The following is an 18,794-nucleotide window of genomic DNA, read 5'->3' on the forward strand; positions in this document are numbered from 1 at the left end:
GAAAACTTACATTCTCTAATAAATTTCTTTTCAGCAATGGAGACAAAACTGATTATTTAACGGTAGACCAATTAGTGAGCTTTCTAAATGAAGTAAGCTTTTTCATACATTAACTACCATACAAGTCTGTCTGCAGTGGCTTGCTTCTTCCAGTCTTTTCATTGCATGCATCATGCCATTATTTGCTATGCTTTTGTTCTGCTGATCTTTCCATTGTGGTAACATCCAGGTGCAAAAATCAGCTCCAACCTTACATGTTCTTGTGCTTTCTACATGTTGGCTTTGCAGGATGCATCTGCTGATTACTTGCTGTTGTGTTATGTTGTATTATGTATGTTTTGTACGTTTTATAATATTAGATTCAATGCATTTTTATTATAAATGCATTTCAGTATTTTAATACAAGAGATTATTTTTATCTTAAGGACAAATCCCTCTAACAATAGAAAAAATAAAGTAGGCTTTTACAAAATTTGGTTAGATTCAATACAGTAGTATATCTATCTTTTACAAATCTAAGAGCTGAGAGGGTATTTTAAGGGTTTCTATATTATTTTTTAAACAGTAAATGTGCAGCACAAAACAAAATATTTTTATTTATGTATTTCCAGATTACAGTTGATGGCAAGAGTATTATTTCTTAAAAATATTTTGTATGCAAAGTAGTTGGATAAACAATGTGAAGGTTGGGGTTTTTTGTTTCTTTTTTGCTTTGTTTTTCCTATTCCTAAAGCACAGTAAGTTATTTAACTGACTAATTCAGAATTGCAAAACTAAGTCCATTATTGTAGATTTGACAAGAACATGTGCACAGAAAATAAATGCGTTCTACCTGTGTTGGTACCAGTAGATTCTTGTCATCTGGAACATGGATAGCTGCTTTACTTCTCTGAATGATCGTTTTGGAGCCTCACAAAAAATCTCTCAATCTAAAATTATTTTACTATTTATTTATCAATCTATGTGTGTGTAAATATATATATATATATATATCAGAAATATATTTCTGATATTTCTGTATGAAAACTCAAGCAATAATTTCTCCATATATCAAATTCAGAATACAGTTTTTTTATTCATTTGGGAACTCATGCCTGATTCCAACCAAATTACATGTAAAATGTACTCAGTAAAAAAAACCAGAACAGTGAGATTGTGAGGTAAGCATTTCATAACTAATGACAGTGTTGCCCTTTAGTTGGTTACTAGAGTTCAGAAAAAAATAGTCAAACGGTTTTATAGAGGCACTTGCCTCTGACCATTTGAAACCAATGCCTTTGGCTCTGTGTTGTAGGTATTCTGGTGTCTGAATGTATTTGGAATTTAAGATTTAGGTCATGAATTAAAAGACACTAAAATACCAGGATCTCACACTTGAAGTGATCCTTTCTGTCCCCTTCACAACAGGCCAGGATTGCAGTTCATAGTAATGTTTAAAGCTGGAAAATACAAAAAAATGTATTGTGATAATATAGGGGAAGGATTTGTTTGGCAGAGTAATTATTCATGAGAATCTTTAACCTAAATTAATTTGAATTCAGTTGCCTCCTGTGCAGGCCACAGAAGCTGTAAGCATTAGGGCTCTTTAAAGGAGCACAAGAATATGTTACTGGCATAACAGTGAAGAGTGAACATCCTTCCTGGAGTTCTTCCAGATGAACCGTTTTCTCTGTTTGACTTTTAAGTGCTGCTGGCTGACAGCTTATTTAATTGTATATTGGTGTTAAAATTCCTGAGAAGTTTTAATAAATCTAATTATTGTCAGGCACCGAGTACTTTGCATAGGTGTTTTTTAAAGTTTGAAAACGTTGTAGAAAAGTAACGGAAATCACTACTGTTGAGATTTGCTCCTGCCATTCATTTGCAGCAATAAATTATAGGCCAATTAACTGTCAAAATGGAAATTCTGATCAGGATTCATCTTTTCTCTTGGTAAGGAGGTATGAGGAAATCCTTTTCTTTCCCTTTCTTTCTCACTGCTCCTCCTGTTTCTCACTTTCTCCCTCTATTCCCACCTCCCTCCTTTTCAGTTGCTTTTCCTCTTTTCCATTCACTTGCTTGCTCTATCTCTCTTTTTTGTTGTTTCATTTCCACAAAAGGATGTCGTTCTTAGCCCACTGCACAGAAGAAATTCAACAAATTTGTAAAGTTGATTTTGGCATAAGAGCTGCTTTGCATCTCAGTTTCTATCCTCTCAAGTAGGAGACTGGAGACCAGGTTGGAGAAGATAAATAATCTTTCTCTCTTTCCAGAACTATGCAGGAATTCTTTCTCTGCATATTTTTAGAATGTTCATTTTCATATGGTTAAGAATGTCTCGTGTAAAAGGCGTCCTGTTTCATATTGTAAACTAGAACAAGCAAAAGCATCTTTGCTGGACATACACAACCAGTCTTGGGACATGTTGACTTTTTAAATGAATGATCACGCTTTTAGTTTTGGTCAGCTTTTATGTTACATCTATTCTTGCCAACAAACTTAGTGGTGCAGAAGATTTCCCAGGAGGCACTAGTAAACGTTCTAGCTTTTTTAAAAATAACACATCCTCAAAAAATTTGTAAAATTTGTTTTCTTTTTTAAACTAAGTAAAAATAAAAACATCCTTTTAATAAGTAGGAAAAAAATACATAATGAGCAGTGATCATTGCAACAAGAATATTTTGCTCTTAGCTTCTTTTGATAATTCTGGGGACTCCTTCTCAAGAGGAACGTTCTTGCCTTATCCCATTCATTTTATTCTGTTTGCTAATGATTAATTATAGAAGGTGAATGGAAAGAGCACTCTTCTTGAGTAAGAATCTTCCCTCCTATTTCTTAACATTTTTTGAAGTAGAGAATTGTCAATAATAACAAAAGGTTTCTTATTTGTCTCAGTAGATTGTGCTGTTGCATGCCAATGTATTGCTGTTGTGTGTTGCTTAGCAAGTTATGTCCTGCATCCAGCTGCTCTCATTTCATATTTCATCTGAATTTTACTTAGATATTCAGACAGCCAATCTGTAGTGAATGAAAATGCTGTAATTTAGATGCTACATACTGTCAGTAGCATTATTTGAAAGATCCCTCCTTATCTGCATGATTAAATTGGCATTGGTTGTAATTTCTTGGAATCAGTAAAGCACATTCATTAATGTATTGAATGTAAGAAAAGAGGTAAAGTGCTTCTTTTTGATTGGAAATTGCTTTTTTTTTTCCTGAAAAAATGTCAAAAATTTACACATGAGGAATTACAGCAAATGCTGATAGTGCTGTTCCAAGCCTGTCCACTCCAAATTGTTTATCACCAGTAGGGGGTGGCCTGTTACAGTTCTGAATTCTGCTTAAACTGCAGCTTGAAAACTGTGCATCTACGGGGGTAAAAAAAAATGTTTCCACAGTCTTGTTTATTTCTTTGTTTTATTGCATCTGCTTATATGCCACTACTCCATTCAGTTCTTTATATTTTTAATTTTCTTTTAATGAAGAATCAGGCACACAGTGTGCAGCTGTAATCCAGCATGGAGGAAAACAAATGTTGCATAGCACAGTATTAAGTAAAAATTGAAAAACTTGATGGATTAGTAGTGTATTAGAAATCACTGCAAAATTATATCAAGAACAGATTAATACTAAATATATTAAGAAATCCTAACACCATAAATTTCTGAAAATGAAAATACTTTAAAGATCTTTTAAACTGTTCGTATTTCTTCTTTTTTGAGTATTTAATATGACAATGTTTCTGCAATTCACAAAAAATCAACAGTAGTTGCATGTCACTAAATTCGGACTTAAAATTCTTTATACTTCAGTTACAGATATTGCTGAAGACAGGAATTTTTGTGGAGATGTTTACTGTACCATCAGTAAAGCCTGTCAGTTTACATGACATACAAAAAGGACAGGGAAGAAGAGAGTTTAGGAAGACAAGTTTAGCTATTTATTTTCAACATTTCATTGAGACATATACCATGTGCAGTCATTATTTTAATGAGCAAGTAGCAGTAAGACCAGTTATATGTTAGAAGTATTTTGAAATAAATCCTCTGTGTAGTCAAACTGTACAGGTTTCTTACAAAAGCTGAGGTTTGTGTTCTGTTTAGAGCTGAAGTTGCTGGTGGGTAGGGTGAAAGTTCTAGGGCTTTTTTTTTTTTAAAAAACGTCCACTTCTTTCTTTCTCATCTGCAGTAATGAAATGCTCTTGGATGATAGGCATGCACTGTATTGTTTTGCTGAATTCCACTGTTTTCTGACCTTAGCATCAACGAGATCCTCGGCTCAATGAAATTTTATTTCCCTTTTATGACACAAAAAGAGCAATGCAGATAATTGAGACATATGAGCCAGATGAAGACTTGAAGAGTAAAGGTAAATGTGGGAGGAAATTCAACATTTGCTGTTCTTTTATCCCAGTGCAGTCATCAGGACAAAGAGATGATTTCATTTTAAATCGAGTTGTTCCTTAGCATCTAAAGAACGCAAGAATTTATTTCAGCAGTGGCTTTATATCTCACAGTGTACTTTCCTTTCTTTTTTTCATAAATACAACTTGCTGTTGAGCAAAGTAATTAAACTCAACACCTTTTGTTTGGTTGCTTGTGCTCCTGATCACCTAGTTTAAGAAACAACGTTCATGCACTACTCTGTAGCAAGAAGCAACTGACTCAACCAATATTCATGCTCTACCCTGTTGCAATAAGAAACTGACTCATCTTCGGTTTCCTTTTGGTAACAGAAGGGACAAGTTAATGCCGTGTGGTTTAGTAACCAGAGACTGCTCAGGAACACTGGAAAAGGAAGTTCTTCCACTTGGTCAATGCATGGCAAAAATGCAAAGATCAGTCTATTGATTATAGGACACTGAGCTTCTTTAAGTTGTGAAGACTTTAAGTTGTTTGTCTAGAATACCTGCCCAGCTGAGCCCTTTTTCCACTAAGGTAGCTGCTAAAATTTGAGAACCATTTTGTGCTTCAGCTTTCAAGCTCTCAGTGATCAACAAAAAACATTCTTGAACATTAAATTCAATTTTCTCCCTTTTTCCTTTCTTCCAAAAATCAGAATTAGCTGAGAGGGTTTGAATAAGACATTCCAGGAGAGTTCACTGCTGGCTGACACAAAGCACAGGAAATTTAAGCTCCAGTAGAGGATTCGTTTCAGAGTACTCGAAACAGAATTTAAAAAGCAGGTTTACTAGTATTCTAAAGTTCTCTGCATAAGAGAAATGCTGTCTTAAGCATAGGACTGCTGTGAAATGTGCCTTAACAATTGCTGAGTGCTCATATATGACTTTAGGGATTGCAGTCTTCAAATTAGAGCCAGATAACTCTTTGCAATGACTCTTTGTGAGTAATCCCTTCTTCCCTACCTCAGATCATTTCTGATTTCTCTGTGTCTTGGCTGCTGTAAAAACTGATATTGTAGAATTGTTGGAAATATCCAAATAATTTTCCAGGACGGTTGATTGATTATTATTAAGTTTGTCATTGCAGTTTATCCCTTTATTTATTTTTGTACTTTATGAGGCACACAACAACAGAAAAATAACGGAAGGATGTTATGAATTTTGTTCTCTGAATCACTGTATGTCCCACGTTCATTGTAGAAAATGGTTTGCTTTTCACTGTAAAAGAATAAACCTGTATTTCAAACAGCAAACATGAAAGTATCCTGGAGTTTACTAACATTTTGCAAATGAACACACGCAGTTGTTGTCCACTTGTTTTGCTGAAAGTTTATCAGCAGCAATGTAGCACATTCAGTGCGAGACTAAATATTAGAAGGGAAAAGTACCACAGAATACTTAAATGTAAGCTAGCAGTTTCTGGTTCACGAAGTCCCAGAGTCCAAAATTGCTGGAAGGGTTCTGAAGAGAAGTCAGTATTTATTTGCCTTATTCATGTCCTATTGATGACTTAGGTCTACAATGGTAAATGCCAGCTATACAGTTTTTTTACACATCTATTTTATTTTCTGGAGACGTAGTAGCAGATTTTGCACTAGGGAGAATGTTGCTGGTCAGTTTGGAGCACTGGGAAGGGAGAGCTATTTGCTTGGAGAAACCTGTGTAGACATTTATGCTAGAGCTCACGTTCTGAAAAGTAGTTAGTATCCTTCTCACTATAGATTTCTAGCAGTAATTCACTATGATTTATTCTTCCTTCTAGGTCTCATATCAAGTGATGGATTTTGCAGATACTTGATGTCAGATGAAAATGCCCCAGTTTTCCTAGACCGTTTGGAATTATATCAAGAAATGGACCATCCTTTGGCTCACTATTTTATCAGTTCCTCACACAACACATATTTAACAGGCAGGCAGTTTGGTGGCAAGTCTTCGGTGGAGATGTACAGACAAGTGCTTTTGGCTGGATGCAGGTTGGAAGCAGTAGATAAGTTCTTGTTATTTGTGAATAATACTTTGAACATACACCATATATTTTGGTGATGATTTATTGTAGAAGAGAATGAGAAAATGTGATACTGTGGTAAATGAGACTTTATTAAGACTTCATCACAAAAAACATTGGAAGACAGTGGAACACAGAAATCAGGAGACAGGTTGTGAGAAAGATAAGTTTCATATCAAAACAAAAATGGATTTTTGAGGCCTTCTTATTTTGTAATTAAGAACTTTATGAGTAAATGAGAATCAGCTTATGATTTCATGCTTGATATCTTGACATACTGGTATGTGTCACAGTTAACTGAGTAAGAGAATAGATTAGGCAAGTGCTACAATACTAAAAAATAATTATTGTTTAAATGTTACCCTATGCATACTATATTTAAGGTAGTACCCCCAATGTTATAAAAGCAGTCAGAAATGACACATGTGCAGCTTAAAAGGGATTGTATAGTGCCTCAAACTTCAGAGTACTCAGAAATCACTGCTCGGAATGTTTCTTGAGTAGCTCACCTGTATTGAAACACTAAGAAAGGTGATGTTTTTCTTGTGCTTTTAGGTGTGTTGAGCTGGACTGTTGGGATGGAAAAGGTGAAGACCAAGAACCAATAATAACGCACGGAAAAGCAATGTGCACAGATATTCTTTTCAAGGTAAATACCCAATCTCTCCACCTGGCAGTAAACCCCAGTAGGACTCCTGGATGAGAATCCATGCAGGGTACCCTCCCCTTCTGAGCATTTGCAATTGCTCCCTTTGTGACAGTCTGACAAATTATATGGGCATTATTTCTTTTCCTCAGATCTTAAGGCTCATTTCTGACTTGCTTTCTATGTCCCTGGGTTACTGCTGCTAACTTTTTTTGCCCCTTATTATTACAACTTGTGGCTCCTTGCTCAGCAGAGAAAATATCTTCTCTATTGTCTGAGAAGTTCTTTGGCTGCAGAAACAGCCTGAAGATGCAGAACATGTTCTGGGACTGGAAGTTCTTCCTGTCAGGACAAGGTGGCAGATCAAAGGTTGCATTGATGGGTTGCAGGTGAAACTGCAGGCACTTCTGGTGCTGAGTGCAGAATTGAGGGTGGGGGAGGGTAGAAAGAAAAGAAGGAATGTACAGTTTTTTCTAGTTCTGATTTCAGTAGGCACATGTGTTTCCCAGGATGGGGAGGAAGACAAAAAAATCTTTCATTGATTGTAATTTGATTTATTCTAATTTTGAATCCTATTATTGCATTTTGAAGGATGTAATTCAAGCCATTAAGGAAACAGCTTTTGTTACATCAGAGTATCCCGTCATTCTTTCATTTGAAAATCATTGCAGGTATATAGTGCCTCTTTTTATTTTTGTTTTTTAATAGTGCAGTGGATGAGAATGATGATACAAACTCAAAAATACTAAGATTTGAATGAACTTGAAAACTGTATAGAGCTATGCAGATATACTGGCTGTCAGCTGGAATAGACTGTTCTTTAATGTAGTAGTCAATCTTTAACTGGCTTAGTATCGGCAATATCTGTATCTGTGCTCAAGCTGTGAAAGATATTTGTATGTTCCATTAGCTGTGTGGAATTCAGTTAATCTACTTTCTTGGTATTATTATATTCTTGTCTGTCAGATTATAGACTTTTATTGACACTTTAATTACAATAACGTAACATTTCTCAATTGAGAAAAATTGGGTTCTATATAATTTCAGATGACTACTTTCATTTGTGTTTTTCTGTTTTGCTGTATAATAGTGATTTAGATTTTTTAATATGTAAAAATGAACCACTGTAATCTTTTCCAGCAAATATCAGCAGTACAAGATGTCAAAATACTGTGAAGATCTTTTTGGAGATCTCCTGTTGAAGCAGCCTCTAGAAACACATCCAGTAAGTTAACTTGTGATAATGTTTCTAGTTTTTAAAATCAGCAATATTTTACAGAGATGAAAAAAATTGTATCATAACGCCTATAGTAGAATTGCTGATGACTGCCAGTCCTGTGCTTTCAAAAATGACTGGTGTATTTGTGTGTATACGCTGGTTAGTACAAACATCTGGTTTATTCAGTCTCTTCTGTGCAGGGCTCTGGCAAGCAGCCTGGGGAAATCCATCCCCTTGATGTGTGATGTAATGGCAGCTCCTATATAAAATACACCACTTATGTTATATTTCCGGGTCATACATAACTCTGGAATTTGCTAGTCATTGTTGAAAAACAGTTAATTCTAAATTGCACATTCTCAGTTGAGGAAAGCTTTTTTTTAGCTGCACTTTGCATGCTTCATGCTCTAGATCAGGCCTGACAGTCTAGTGGGGTAGCCCCCACTAGTGCATTAAGAATTAAATTAAGCACAGAGAGTTCCCTGCAGTCTCATTTGGACTATTGAGTGCACTGTAATCTGCACGCACTTCACTTCCCTCTGCGGCAGGAGTTAATAACAGTCACTCCTCCACAAACACAATGTTGGAGACTTTAATAACTTGTTATCCACTCCTCCAGTCCTTTCCTACTCTCCTAAGCGACATGCTTGCTGCTTGCCAGAAGTCACCCAAAACCTGCAAGTGCTCTTCAGTGGTGTGGGAGACCACAGCAAAGAGAATTCTGCTTGATCTGTCAGCCAGCTCCTGTCCATGTGAATCCTTTCCGGGGTCCTTTTTCTGTTATCATCTAAATGTTTTTTCTTGGTTTTCCTTGCACATTGCAGGAACAGCAAGTCACCAGCTTGTTGAATATCAGGCTATTGCTATGAAAGGTGTCTCCCAGAGAACTAAACTTGTCCTGTTGCCTGCTAATGTATATGGCACCTTGGCACGTTCCTTACAAATGACAGCTTCCAGCAGCTTTCAGGCAAATCTGAAACAGTGCAGGCCAGAGGCTGCCATGCTACTGCCACAGAGTCCAGTATTTAGTCTCTGCTGTCTGTGTTCCTTAGAACTACTGAGCCTTCTGCATTTTGTGTTTATTTCTCATTGTGGATGAGCTGAGTCCTCAGCTGCTCACAAAGCAAATGTTACAGAGATGGCTGCTTGAGTTGTTTGTGAATGCTTGTTTTCTGATACTTATACAGAGTGAGGTGGAAAGAATCAATGGAGAAATGGCAATGGCTGTAGCAAATTTGTTTTTAAGTAAAAGCGATTATCATCCAAATGGGCATCCAGGTATGCCCTGTGTGTGGGGATGGGGATAAATGAGCTCTGTGGTACTGACATCTAGTGGAATTACAACCAAGCACTCTCAGAAACAGTTTTGATTTGTCTTCAACATGCCAAAACTCCCTCGACTGAGGTAGCTTGGTAGTTATGGGTATTATTACCCTCCTACAAAGGAGGTTTACACCCATTCTTTTCAGAATGGGATGGGCTAGGATTTTTCCTTCATTGTTATTTGTCACCTCTGCCTCTTTTATTGAGTTTTAAGTTGTGGTGCTTTATTTTTTTGTTCTTTGTAGCTCAGGGTTGGATTTAAGGATCAGAATATCAGAATATTTATTCTAAGAATTTTTACTAGTCTTGGCAATGCTTTCTGACTCCTATCATTTATGGCTTACTGGGAGCCATAGTCTTCAGCAATGACTTCCCATGCAATATCCTTTATGTGTCTAAGGTGGAAAGTGTCTTACTTATATCCAAATTTCTGTTTCTTTGCTGCAGTGATGTGACAGGACTTAAATCAGAGGATTTTTTATTTTTATTTTTTACTTTTTTCTATATTATGAGTATTCTCCGTGCTCAGATTGGACTAAAACCTTAACGAGTACTTCCTATGTAAGTCAAGATTGCCATTGAACTTTTACAAATACTGAAGATGTGAACCTGTATTCCTACTGGCAAAAACAGTTCTTGCCACTTGGGTAAGGACTGACCAGATTTTTTCATTCACTGGTGCCAGCCCTTTTTTATTCTGTATGTATGTGTTGTGGACAGCCTCACTTGAATTATTACAGCTTGAAGGGATGATATAAGGTGAGTTATTTGGAGATCAAATTACAAAGACTACACTATAACTTGAATTGCAAATGAGCCATGGGGAGAGAGTGAAACTAGGAAGTCCTCAGATTGAGTGTTGCAAGTCACATCCATGCCTACTGCTAGGCAGGAGAGGATAGGAGAGTAGGGCTGATAAGATGAGCATAGCTTTCCCTTGGGATAGGAAAGTAACAGAGGAAGCAGTGTCACTGGAGACTGACTTCCATGGTTGTGGCTGAGGTGGCACTTCTTTTTCACTGCCCCTTAAAATGGTTGTCCTAAAGTCAAAATTCGAATGGGGTTATAAAGAGGTGGAATAGTTGTTATTAAAGTGTTTTCTATAAACTGTTTTACAGCTTGATCCAGGTAAAGCCTTACCTTCTCCCAATGATCTCAAAAGAAAGATTCTCATAAAGAATAAGAGGTTGAAACCTGAAGTAGAAAAAAGTAAGTAATCTTGTCAAATATTAAATTAAACAAAGTCCAGGTTGATTTGAATTGACTTTATTACTAAGGTTGTCAAATTGCTTGTACACTGCTGTTAAAAATATTAATTGTGTGTAAATGACATTCTGTTTTCCCTTGTATTTCCTATGTCTTGCTGGATTCTAGACCTTGCTATCTGCATGTAGCATGAGCATAGATAGACTTAGAAATGTAACTCTGGACTTTATTAGATTGCTGTTCAAGCTGAAATATAACAGAGATAGAATCTCTTGTAAATTCTGCCTACACTAGTATGTTTACGTTGCCATGCTTTTCCAGGATAAGCAAAAAATGAAATGGAATTAGAAAATTAACTTCTAGTTATTATTACCAGTTCTGATGTTTATTTTCTTTCACTAATTATAATGCTACTAGATTAGTTTTTAGTATGGCTAAAGTGACAAACCCTGGTCCTTCCCCAGTAAAAGATAAGCATGGAGACCTTCCTCTAACTTCAGTGATACATGATAGTGTTCATTCTGTCTAACTGAAATGCACATTCTGTCTACCTGAAACACAGCTGAAAATTCAAGTGCATTATCTCCATTTACATAGATCAACCACCAAAGAGGCAGCTCTCTGCTTATTCTTTAAGAAAGTGATACACTTGTTTCAAAAGCCTTTGAAATCTGTGGAAATATTTTCTGTAACGTCAGTGAGCTTTGGATACAGCTCTTACTGACCACTTTCTAGATCTAACAATCTAATGATGCTTATATTCTATAATGTTTATTGCTAACTGAAAACTTGATCTTAAAAATCTCATTACATAAAGGTACCTCTCAGGATCAGAGAATCATTTATTAATGTTCTGATGTATTTCATTGTGCTACAAACTGTTGACAGCATGACTAATTTTTTTTTAATTTTCTTACGAACAGAACAGCTCGATGCTCTAAAAAAGATGATGGAGGCTGGTGAAACTGCTGCTCCTGTGAATATCTTAGAGGATGATAATGAAGAAGAAATAGAAAGTGGTGAGGATTTCCTAGAAAAGGACTCTCAGACATTGCCTATTGTAAAACATACCCACACAATCATGGTTGTGGCAGTGGCAATAACTGTTAGCTCAATGCGTAGTGATTTATATAGACTTCTGGCTTCAGCATCTCATCTCAGATAGGTACCACACCTGTGGCAGGTTGTGGTAGAAACATGACCTCAGATAGTACTTCATAATGATTTTTAAGTTCCACTTATTGTTCAGAAGTCATACTGTAGCAGCAACCAAGTCAGTTTTCACTGTGTATATGTGTGCTGGGGATGAGGAGGGGAGTTGGGAATCTGCGGCCTTTGCTTTAAAAACGGATGCTGTGTCTATTTTAATGATTGTGTCAATGTCTTAAGATTATTGCATTTTAACTGATAAGAATGAAATCAAGAATAGAATTTTTCTTGCCAAAATTCAGATACCTTGAGTGTTAGCATCAAGATTTGAGCCTATGATGTGGAATATGTTTATGGTCAACAGAGAAAAAAAGACATTTCTAGGATATGACTCACCTCACCTATGTCCATGTTCAAAAGAGGTAGCTCAGGCACTGCCTGTATGTGTCTGTACCAGTGTTCTGGCCTGTGACCATCAGACACTGAATGTCTCAGCTTTAGCCTAGCTCATGATACTTTCCTATCAGAAAGCCACTGCTGTTGCTGTCAATCGAGGTCACAGTGGTAGATATTCTTTGTGATCCAAATATGGCATCTGTTGCTGAAGTTCTAAAAAGATGGAAGTATGATGGTTTTTTTAAAAGGTCTCTTAATGTTTTCAGATGATGTAGCAGTATGGAAGAGATTTTGTTGCTTGGCAGGCTGATTTCCACTGAAATACTCGTTTCTAATAGTATTGTGTTCTAGACTAGCAAGGTGTTTGAATAAGTACTTATAGAATTATTATTTAAGTCCAGCTACATGGTGTGGTTACTGATTATGGGTTTTTAAGAGACCTTTTTAGCTGCTTTGAGAACACCAGATTCTTACAGAAGATTACCCTAAAAGCAAATGGGAAGGATCCCCAATAACGGGAGCACATAAGGAGAGACTGTCTATGTACATGAGGAGTCTGGATGTAAATAACCTTTTATATACTTATCTCAAGAATCCTGCCTTCATTTCTTATTATTTCCCAAACCCTACATTGTTGGTGATCATTTTGTTTTTGTTGTTGTTGTTTTTTAAATACTGTTTGATCTATTGATCAGTTGAGTCCTTAAAAAATACACTAAATAAAATCTCCCTTACTAATTGTGTCAAAGACATAAGAATCTCAGGTCAGCTGTAATTTATTACTACTACATTTTGAGAAATCAAATACCTTGGATTTTTTGTATGGAAATTTGCCATAACCAAACTTGTATATTCAACTGTTGTTTGTTTCACGTTTCACACAAAAGCAGCATTTGCTGTGTTTCTTACACTGATTCTTCTTTCTTTTTTGTACAGCTGACCAGGAAGAAGAAGCTCATCCAGAATATAAATTTGGGAGTGACCTTACTGTAGATGATTACAGTCAAAAAGAAGCTGTTGCCATCAGCGTCAAAAAGGTAGGATTACTTCTTAGTTATATTTCTTTGGAAGCTTTCCATGGATGTAAAACACATTCTGTTTTGTGGAAACATCACAATTCATATTGTCAGAGAAGTCCAACACAAGATCTGCACCAGATTCCTAATGCTTAGGTTCATGAGAAGAAAAAATTTTGTAAATCAAAATCAAAACTGCATGTTTAGATAGAATACTCATTAAGGAAACTGAAGAATCAATATGTAGGAGAAATAGGTACAAGAAGTGAAGAATTTGACCAAAAATACTAATTGAGGGCAACAAGCAGTTTCTTCCTTCTGCTTCTGATATTTTACTTTGTATCTTGGTGTCAGAAACCTACTATGAAGTGAATATCAGCTTCCTTACTTGGTAATACTTTCTTGCAAGACTACAAATTGTTCTCCATTTTCAGGGATTCCCTGGCTTAGTCTTCATTGTTAACTCTTAGGATAGCTTCTCCTTCCATCTGCAGAAATAAAGGCAAAATAGGAAGGCTACTGTCCAAGGGGATGGTATGGTTGTGTGGCTATAACAGCAAGCCAGATGGCTTACAGGGTAAAAGTATTTTTTATTCTAATGATACCTGGTTTAGTGCAGTTTAGTGTTTAGTAACAGAATTTTACTTGGCAGTAATGAGATATTGAACACTGGAATTCAAAACTGCTCTGGCACTGAAGGTGTTATTGCTTCTTATTACAGGAAAAAAAAAAAAAACAAAGCAAAAATTAAATATTAATGTACCTTATTAGATCATATTCTTCTGCTACACAAGTATTTAAGTATTTAAGCCTTTTTTTTTTTTTTTTTTTTTTTTTTCCTGCCTGTCTTACCTTTGGATCTTACTCCAGATAGAAGTAGAGGTATGGAAAATCTTTCATAGTACTGATTGCCCTTAGCAGTGCATCCTTCTTCAGCACATTAGATCTGCCTTCCGGATTTTTCTTCAAGTGTGCATCTTTGCTTCTTCAGGATTTTTATGGCTCCTCCCACTGAACAGTGCTTTAACTTATTTGCTGTAGTACCTGAGCAATTTTTCAAATTCCAAATTATTCACTCATTCTTACTATTTACCCTTTGGTAACTTCTCTTCTTCGCTTAATGCTTTCCTTACTCTATAGGAATGTACACTCAGTGCCAAGTCTACATTTGTCTGTCTAAGATTCTCAGTAGTGATAATTCACGATTGAAGACAGACAAACAGAGAGGCTCACTTGTCCATTGCAAGTAACATCTTGAGATAGGCCTTTTCCATCTGTGGACATTGAAAGCACAGTTTATGGCAGTCTTAAGTTTTCAGACTCTGACCAGCCTGCATATACAAATGATTTGTTTGTGTCCACTGAGTGTCTCATTCTTTTCATCTTTGAAACTTCCTGCCCCAAGATCTAATTATAAGGACTAGTTGGGCTTAACTGTATGGCATCCTCTCTTTTATTTCCACTGCTAGCTAGTTGCTGAATTGTATGGATTGTTTACCCAGATTTGAAATACACTTTGAGTTTTTGCAAGTATATGGGACAGATTTTCCACTTTGCTGTGTGACTCAGGGTTTACTTTTTGCTAAGCAAATTAACTTTTGGAGTTGGTTTTTTTTTTAACCTTATTGTATTTCCTATTGCATTTTCTTTGGGTAATGCATATATATTTTTTTCCCCTTAGGCTGTTGAAGATTCTGAGCAAGAAAACAATAAAAAGGTGACACATAGGATGTTACGTAGTTTGTTTTATTTCTTAACATATAAAAAACACCTTATTACTTACCTTACATTCTTACTGGTTTAGCAATTTTATACACAGTTTAACTACTTCTACAGAACATTTCTGAAAGTGACTCTGCTTCCTTTCCTCCTCTTTTGCTGTATTAGGGCGATCAGAAAAGGTGGGGACAGACAGGAGTGTTTGACTTGTGCCTGCCTAGAAGTGTCCGATCTTGGTCTGAAATGTCACGCGCTGGGAAACAGCAGTTTTTTGAACGATGTTGAGATTCATCATCCCTGCTTTTTTTTTCCTTTCTTTATTTTTTAACCTCTTTCCTTACCCTGACTACACTTCGTTTTCCACTTGCTTTTTCTCCCTTTGCTTTCCTTTGGGGCTTCTGCATTTATCTTCTCTCAAGAATCCCTTCTGTAAGACTCTCCCACCTCCTTCCACTCTTCTCTGTCCTCTTCTCTCACTAACATTGCTCCTGTTCCTAACCACACTTTATTTCACTCTGTTTTATTTTCTAAGCAGCTTCTGATTCTTTTCTTGATGGATGGGGAGGTAAAACTAACCCAGAGAGATTGATTCTTCCCTTTTTTTTTTTTTTTTTTTTCTTAATTCCCTAAAAAGATTGTATGCTTTCTTTTGTCTCTGCAGGCTTTAAGAAAGATCCCACTCTACCCCTCCCTAATTCATAGTTTTTAAGTTCAGAATCTTCAACGAGGGAAAAAAAAAAAAAAAGAGTGTAGTTCATTTACTCTAAAAAATTATGAGTTTATAGATACTAAGATACAATTAATGACTAGTAGATTGTCTTAGAACATTATTCACTTTTCTTTTAGTCTCCTATTTCCTGGCTACATGAGTTGCAATAATGTAGGCACTAGGAACTGTCTCTTTGTTCACACTTTAATACTGTTGCATATACTTATTGTTTCAAGAAAGCACTTTCTATTGCTTCCTGTTAGTCACCATTTGATGATACAGTAATGAAGGAGGATTTCCTGGCAAACACAGATTGCATAGATCTTTATTCTGAAGATAAAATACTTATTACTTTCTTATTTAAGTTCAGCCTGCAAAATGCTACATTTCTTGGTAATTGATTCACTGGTAGGAGAGCAAGCAAATAAGTTTTTGGGAAAAATGCTGTGAATGAAAGCCTTTCATAAGTTGCTTAGATTGACAGAGATTTGTGGGTTTTTTTTCCTTCTTCTCAGTGAAAAGAAGATTTCAAACTGATTTAGGGAAAGGAAAAGGTTGAATGTGGATCAACAAGTAGACAGATAGATGTGCAGAAGTTGATAGGCAAATACACATGAGAAGTGCTTCACCTTGTGGTTTTCTATCACATGAGATACTTGCAGAAAACTTTTGTAGTTCTGTTAAAACATGGAGTGTCTTTATGTGGTGGGTTTTCATATTTGTCATTATAAGTGGACAGTGATACAAGCTTGATACTGTCTCTTGTTGGTCTCCTAGCATTTGTCCCATGAAGGCTGTAATACCTATATTCTAATCTGCTTTTATTAATAAAGATAACCAATTTTATCAATTTGTGTTTTGATGGTTAGAAGGTTCTACTCAGCATAGAGTGTACACCACAACCATAGCTGCTATCAGAAAATCTACTTGAAATTGTGATTCTCAGGGATTTATTTTACAAAGATCATTTTCGCCCAGCATTTTTCAGTCCATTGTAATATCCTCAAAATTATCCTACTAACATCACGTAGTATTTACTCCTCTTAGGATCTTTCTATCATCAGTCCTATAACAAGGAGAGTGATTGGTGCAAATAATTCTTTACTTCTGTCATGAAATTTACTTTTTTACTATTTAAATGTGCATTTAAAAAAAAAAACTTTCTGCAGATTATGTATAATTTTATATCACATTTGAAAATCAAAACAGAATTTGCATGAAATAGTGATTGTTATTAATATGTTTCCAGGGTTTAGTAACTGTTGAAGATGAACAAGCATGGATGGCATCTTATAAATATGTAGGTGCCACAACCAATATACATCCGTATTTATCAACAATGGTCAACTATGCCCAGCCTGTAAAATTTCAAGGTTTCGACGTAGCAGAAGGTAACATGAAAATTTGATTGAAATAAAAGTATTTGGGTATCTACAATTCCTGAATTTAGAAGTGGTATAAGGTTTTTATACTTTGTTGACTGTCATCTATGTGTTTTTCATTTTATTCTCTGAATATGAAGTTAACATGCTATTCCATTGGTCATCCACTTGGAGTCACTAACTTACTGGGAGAATATGAAGCTGTTGAGGTTGATTGTATTTTAGAGACTCCTCCAACTAAGCTGTTTTTTTTTTTAGTTCATCTTTCTGTAAAGTAGGGTGAGCATAATTATCACAGTGGTCAGTAATTAGAGGATACTTTCATGTTGCACAGTAGACCATTTAGCATGTTATTGTGTTTTATCTAATATCACACAGGTTCTGAATAACAACTTTCTCCTAAACAAAACATTAAAGTTTTGTTGATTTCCTAGAAACTGAAAGAAAATGACAAATCAAAACTATTACTTAATTTCTCTTTGGTGTAATTTGATTCTATGACTGACAAATAATGAGGAAATGGAGCAGAACTGCCTACATCACACTATTTAGGTATAGTGCATGGTTTTGAATGTTGATGCATTATTACTAAAGTGTTTTAAAATTTCTTTTCTTTCTAGAACGTAATATTCATCATAACATGTCATCTTTCAATGAATCAGTTGGACTAGGGTATTTGAAGACTCATGCCATTGAGTTTGTGAAGTATCCTTTCAGCCTTTCCCACTATTTCTCTACTAATGCTACAAATAAGCAACAAATGAGTTTTCCTAGATTGACAGTATTCCATGTTCACAATGGAACAAGAAATTAGCTCACAGGATGAGGAACAGTAAAATTATGTAAGAAATACTGAGGACAGTAGGATGTGGGCATGCATTTCTATGTTGTTATTTCATTTTCCTTGATAAGTGTTACAGTTACAATAAACGACAAATGAGTCGGATATACCCAAAGGGAGGCCGAGTGGATTCCAGTAATTACATGCCTCAAATTTTCTGGAACGCTGGCTGCCAGATGGTCTCACTGAACTATCAGACCCCAGGTAGGCAGCGACGACCAGTGAACCTCAATTCTAAAGAATGGCTTGAGCAGTAACTCTCAAACAGATGCTGCGGATTTGCTTCTGGCATTTTTTGAGGAAATAGACATATGGCTAAATAACGTGGTGGAGAGAAATTATGGAAGCTTAAGATAAGTAACAAAAAGCCATGCATTGAAGGAAAATTAAAACCATCTTTCATGGAAAAATAATACAGTACTGTAACTTTTCAAATTATTTTATTTTTTTAAATAAAAAATATTAATTGCAAGGGAATTGATGTTTTCACAAGATGCTGGTTTTTGCACTGTTTGATGCATGTCTCCAAAATAATGATGAAGGAGTGTAAAAATTAAGACAGTAAAGAGCAGTGACTGTGTGTGTATAATAAATGAATATACAGATGTTATAATTAAGAAGTATCCAGGAAAGTTAGGCTAAGTAAGACTATTGCAACAGGAAGATAATAAATGGAAAATACTTACCAATGTTCTAGGCTTGCAATATTCTCCACAGGGAGTGATCTCCAGAAGAGATTCTTCCTCAGTGGCTGTCAGCACTTAGATGGGTCTAGGAGAGGTGCAGCCAGGCTCCACCCCTT

At 35.8% G+C, this 18,794-nt stretch overlaps 1 protein-coding gene across 10 annotated transcripts in view; it reads left to right on the forward strand.

Moving 5' to 3' along the window:
- Positions 1–18,794, forward strand: part of PLCB4 (phospholipase C beta 4) — a 196,596-nt gene that overhangs the window by 127,620 nt on the left and 50,182 nt on the right. For 6 of the 10 annotated variants that reach the window (XR_008209932.1, XR_008209876.1, XM_052697378.1 and 3 more), the window contains 14 exons: positions 35–92; positions 4,239–4,347; positions 6,144–6,354; positions 6,942–7,035; positions 7,624–7,703; positions 8,173–8,257; positions 10,693–10,783; positions 11,704–11,799; positions 13,262–13,362; positions 14,212–14,223; positions 15,023–15,058; positions 17,019–17,160; positions 17,772–17,856; positions 18,072–18,196. Coding sequence is in view for 8 of the 10 variants with exons in the window: in XM_052697378.1 (XP_052553338.1) it covers positions 35–92; positions 4,239–4,347; positions 6,144–6,354; positions 6,942–7,035; positions 7,624–7,703; positions 8,173–8,257; positions 10,693–10,783; positions 11,704–11,799; positions 13,262–13,362; positions 14,212–14,223; positions 15,023–15,058; positions 17,019–17,160; positions 17,772–17,856; positions 18,072–18,196 (1,325 nt within the window). In the remaining 2 variants the exon portion in view is untranslated. The remainder of the gene's footprint in view (positions 1–34; positions 93–4,238; positions 4,348–6,143; positions 6,355–6,941; positions 7,036–7,623; positions 7,704–8,172; positions 8,258–10,692; positions 10,784–11,703; positions 11,800–13,261; positions 13,363–14,211; positions 14,224–15,022; positions 15,059–17,018; positions 17,161–17,771; positions 17,857–18,071; positions 18,197–18,794) is intronic. The other 4 variants (XM_052697507.1, XM_052697204.1, XM_052697578.1 and 1 more) reach the window with 2 other exon arrangements.

Source organism: Tympanuchus pallidicinctus, unplaced genomic scaffold (assembly GCF_026119805.1).
Source record: "Tympanuchus pallidicinctus isolate F22 unplaced genomic scaffold, pur_lepc_1.0 scaffold1, whole genome shotgun sequence".
Lineage (NCBI taxonomy): Eukaryota > Metazoa > Chordata > Aves > Galliformes > Phasianidae > Tympanuchus > Tympanuchus pallidicinctus.